This window comes from Stegastes partitus, unplaced genomic scaffold (genome assembly GCF_000690725.1).
Source record: "Stegastes partitus isolate 25-593 unplaced genomic scaffold, Stegastes_partitus-1.0.2 Scaffold129, whole genome shotgun sequence".
NCBI lineage: Eukaryota > Metazoa > Chordata > Actinopteri > Pomacentridae > Stegastes > Stegastes partitus.
Genome location: NW_007577860.1, coordinates 120,267 through 125,189, shown reverse-complemented (window position 1 = coordinate 125,189; position 4,923 = coordinate 120,267). Strand labels below are relative to the sequence as shown.

General features: G+C 48.1%; 1 protein-coding gene across 1 annotated transcript in view; it reads right to left on the bottom strand.

Annotated features, from left to right (window-relative positions):
- The window catches only part of tulp4a (TUB like protein 4a), a 31,866-nt gene extending 30,277 nt beyond the window's left edge, over positions 1–1,589 (bottom strand). The window contains exon 1 of the mRNA XM_008278645.1: positions 1,142–1,589. Coding sequence (XP_008276867.1) covers positions 1,142–1,393 — 252 coding nt within the window. The 5' untranslated portion in view covers positions 1,394–1,589. The remainder of the gene's footprint in view (positions 1–1,141) is intronic.
- Between the last annotated feature and the right edge of the window lie 3,334 nt (positions 1,590–4,923).

Sequence of the window (4,923 nt, the reverse complement as noted above, 5' to 3'; positions counted from 1 at the left end):
GCAGTGGAGGTGGAAACTTTGGAGGTTATTACCATAGTGAGAAATAACAGCAGTGCCAGAGAGCGGAGCACCGTGACAGTGTGAGAGCAGCAGCACCTGAGGGGAGGGCACACAGGTGTTTCTCCCAATAAAACACTACAACATGTGATCTAACGGACAACTCTGGCTGTTGTGGTGGAGTAAAATCACCTCATGATAATAATAAGAACAATAATTCAACAGTTTTCCATAACTAATGCACAGGGTGAATCTCTCTAATATATCAAATTCATTCTGATTTATGCCTTTTTGGACATGCAGTGTTTTTTGTTTGACTTTACAGAGAAGACATGGAGTGTGTCGCCATGTCGGCTGCACATGAGCTACACTAAAAAGAAGTCCGCTGTATGGAGGTGTTGTGGCTGAACAGGAACTCTCTCAGTGTCTTGCTGCTGCTGCCTTTACAGGAGGCAACAGGACTAAGAAGTCTGACCATTTAAATCAGCACCACAAAGCTCTGGGTGATTAGAGCAAAGCCACATCTGAATGCCATCCAAGGCAAAACACTGTTTAGGAAGCCTCTGCCAGTGCTACACCACGTGATAAACGGCATTTCTACACCCCTACAGAGTCAACTCAGCCATTCTAGAGCAAATTATTGTTTTGAAAAAATAAATGTAATCTGTATTTTTCATGTAATATCTATCACAGAAAAACTAAACATAGAAATGTCATCCCCCCACACACAGTATCCTAGATTACAGTTCACTGGTAGGTGTAGTGATGAGGGATGCCTTGAACATCTCTTCCCTTACAGCCTTCTACTGAGATGACTGCTGCTTTCAGGAGCTCCACCGACTCCAGGAGGACTGGCTGGAGAGGCGTTCCTGTTGAAATACTGAATACTGCTTGTACTGCAAATTGAAGTACTAAATTAAAGACTACGAACAGGCTGCTAACAACCAGCTACTAACAGTTTCTAGAGTTTATCAGTTAGCCTGCTAGCTGCCAAGAGCAGTGCATTTTGCATTGAAAAGAAACTTGCCAACATTTACATAATGAATGTCATGTTCATGTTGGTCCTTCACATGGACCACTGCTGTACTGCTGCTGCTGTAAAAGGCTCTCCTTTCTGCTGCTGTTGCCATGAAGCCGTTCTTACCTCGCTGTTGTGTCCTCTGAGGTTGAAGTTGACTCTCTGCGGGGTGGGCCGGTCCCTTCTGCAGTGGCTGGACGTGAACGTGACCCCGACGACCCCTCGGCCGTTCCCGGTGGCGAGCCAGCCCTCCTCGTAGTAGCGCTTCCTGCACACCGGCTTCTCCTTCTCGCTCTTGGGCACGCGGCCCTTCCAGGACAGGCACAGGATGTTGGAGTCGCTGCAGAGCACCGGGCCATGCTCCACGGCGGCGAACATCCCTGCAGCTCCCCGCGGCTCTCCGGTGAACAGAACGGTACCCGCGGGGAGGCTCTTGGGAGGAGTTAGTCCCGTTACCAGCGGCGCTCCTCCGCTGGGGTTACCTGCTGGGCGTCGGGTGTCACACAGCGACAACGGGGCATAGTCCTGGCGCTTCCCCCCCTCGGCTGCTCCGGTGATCCGCAGCAGTGACTCAAGGTGATCGATGAAAACTTCCCCAAAAGCACGAATGAGGTGAGAGAAGTGTGGACTTTACCATCGCTGGATCACACCGACAGGCAGAAGGCACTCAGGTCATCGTGGGGAGTCTGCTCAGTGTTGGTGGAACAAACCAAAGTGTTGTGAAAACGTGTAGAATCCACCGACTGAGCAAAGACAAACATCCGCACAGAAAAGAACAGAAAGGAGCGTTATGTGGTGAACCCAGAACCAGGAGACTCAGGCATCCTCATCCGACACGTCCCGGCGGCTTCCAGCTGTTCTTCTCCTGATCACTGTCTCATTTCTGCGCTCCGTGTCCTCCTCATTTGCTCCCGGTGGTGTGTGTGAGAGGAGGAGGAAGAGGATGAGGAGGATGAGGAGGATGAGGAGGAGGAGGAGCAGGGACTCCTCTCCATCAGCTGTCAGCCCGCAGAAGAGCCGCTTCTCCCGGTAACGTCATCACGTCAGCCAGCCTGCCTTGTCAACCAGCCTGGGGGATTCCATAGAGGGCTGCTGGGGGTAAAAACACAACATGTCACGATCAGATGGATGAGTACGTGGATGAGCAGGGGTAATTAGAACACGGCGTTAACAGCCCTCCTCCTCCCACAGCAGCCCTTCATTTAAATATTAATGCGCTCGCCTAAAATTACCCCCACGACCACTTTAGTTTGAGGACTATCCTGTTCTGCGGAAGGATATTTAACTAATTGCTGAATTATTTAGTAGAACCATTTCGGGTTCCGTCTTGTGAGGCTCCGGTGATGTAACCAAGCGGCCTCTCGCGGCCAAACGTTTAAAGTGACAGTAAACAGACGAGAAGGTAAACAAGACAATAATGTCATCGTCTGGCCGGAGACACGATCAAACGGTGGCAGCTCTAAAAACCAAAGCCAGCCACGTCCAGACACCGAGCAGCGGACACCGCCAGCCGCTCAACACCCCTCTGACACCGTCAACACTGTCTACATCCACTCAGTTGTCATTTTGAGAAAAGCACCGACTCCACTCAGACCAGTAACGGTGGGAGAGCATCCCTCCAGCCTCCAGCGACAGAAACACAGTCCGCTGTAACGTTACCGAAAAACACCGTCCCTGACACCCAAACGGCTGCTGCCTGGAGCCCGAGAGATGATGATGCCAAATTAGCCGAAACATCCATCACCCCGCGAGCAGCCTCCTAGCCGCAGCTAGCCCGACCCTGGATGTTGGATCCCGGCTAGGGGGCTCTGTGTGGGGCTCCACGGATCCAAACAAGACGCCAGCCCGCTGGGTTCGTGTCTCTTGTCTTTAACGTGTCTGGCTTTTGCGTTTTAATCAAGCCGAGATGCTGAGGAACGCGGCTAGCTAGCGCTGCTGCTGCTGCCTCCACCACAAAGAGCAGCCAGCCACAGCTAACCGGCTAACCGAGCAGCTAGCACAGCCGTGAACCACAGGCAGCGGAGACTAGCTCCGTCCGCCCGCCCGCCGCTGCCACTCGTCGCTAGCAGGCTAGCACGTCAGGCTACGGCTCATTCCGATGTTTTTTAACGTGTAGCTGGTCGAACTAACAGCGTGTCGGTGGTGTAGAGGACAAAGCGGTGAAGTCATACCGGCCGTGTCGTTAACAAAGCCGGAGCAGCACGAAGCGGCGGTGGGGAGCTTACCTCGGCTCTGCTGCTGCTGCTTCCTCTGCCTGCAGACGGCTACTGTACACTGGCAGGGCCCGACAGCTGGGCCACGTGACTCACACGTGATCCACTCCAATTAAATCATTCACATCAATAATAACTGTGACCTTACAGCTTCAATCTGATCCCTGAAAAGAGCAGGAACGTATCCGGTTGACCACCCAAACAGGAGGAACTACTCACAGTATTTACAGAGGAGAGGGACAAGAAAGGAGGTGATGTTAAAAATACATGGCGCAGCACAGCCTGAGTCTGAGGATGATAACAGGGATGGCAAAGAAAAATATGTGTTAACAGGTGGAAAATGGGAGAACGCTTTTGAAATTGGACATTAAACGCATTGGCCCATTCTCAATCAAACTGTACATCATCTGAAAGTTAAGAATTCAAACACTGAAAACTGGTTTAAGATACCAACACACACAGCAGCAGGTCCTTACGTTGTAGTAAGAGTGTGTACACAGTAAAATAGTAGTTTCTTACACTTTCTGTCATCAATAAAAGCACATATCTGTATCATTAACCCACTGTTTTCATAGCAACAAGCAAAAGGCTCCTAAACATTAAGTCTGTGTTTTCATTTATTTTTCTTATTTTTTAAAAGGTGAATGTTTCATGGAACTTTATTTGTCATGCCAGCTCACATTCACATGTTGTGGTATGAAATAAGTACTCAGGTCCCGGTTTCTAAAGAAAAAGCCTCATAAATAATAAGTACAATAACAAATAAAACAGGAACAATAAAAACAAGAGCAGAATATCAGTAAAAATAAAGACTAATCACATGTGTAGCAAAAGTTAAAGGATGAATAAACAGCAGCAGTCGTCTGTTTCAGTCAGTTCAAACTCATGCAGAGCCAAACGCTGCAACAACCCATTTTTAAAACTTCAAAATATATTCATACAACTGGACTATGTTGGAAAGCGTATGGGTTGGTAGAGGACATCTTTATTTTGGGATTGCCCAAAAATCTTGGACTTCTTTAAAACTGTTCAAAAGTGGATTAAACATCTAACAGGTATCACCTTTCCTTCAGATCCAGCACCCTCTATACTGGGTATAGCACCAAACAATGTCATGGGTACAGATAAGAGACAACTCATCTCTCCACTGACAAATTGTGCTTCTAATCACAAAGAAAACAGTTTCCTTGTTGAAACTGCAGTTATGTTGATTGTCTTTATTTACAAGGACCGCTGGCATTTTAAAACTCACCAACTCACAGCAAACATTTTACACAAAAATACATTTAATGTTATGATGATTACAACAACTAATGCTAAAAAACAATGCAATAAAGATTAAGAACAGATGGACACAAACTGCTGAGCAATGCCAGATATTATCCAGAGGAACATTTCTATGGTGTCAACACTATCAGCTGCTAGAGAGTTCTATTTGGAACACTAGTGGCTCCTTTTCAAAACTTAAAATTATTGTAATTATTTTGTCAGTAAGTTGCTATAACCTGTGAGTGAGACATATGTTTGTATATGACCTTCACACATACATGAAAAGGGCTGCAGGTGTCTCAGTGGTTAGCACCGCTGCCTCACAGCTAGAAGGTTCACGTCCCGGTGAGGACACCCGGGATCTTCCTGCGTGGAGTCTCCATGTTCTCCCCGTGCAGCGTGGGTTCTCTCCGGGTTCTCCGGCTT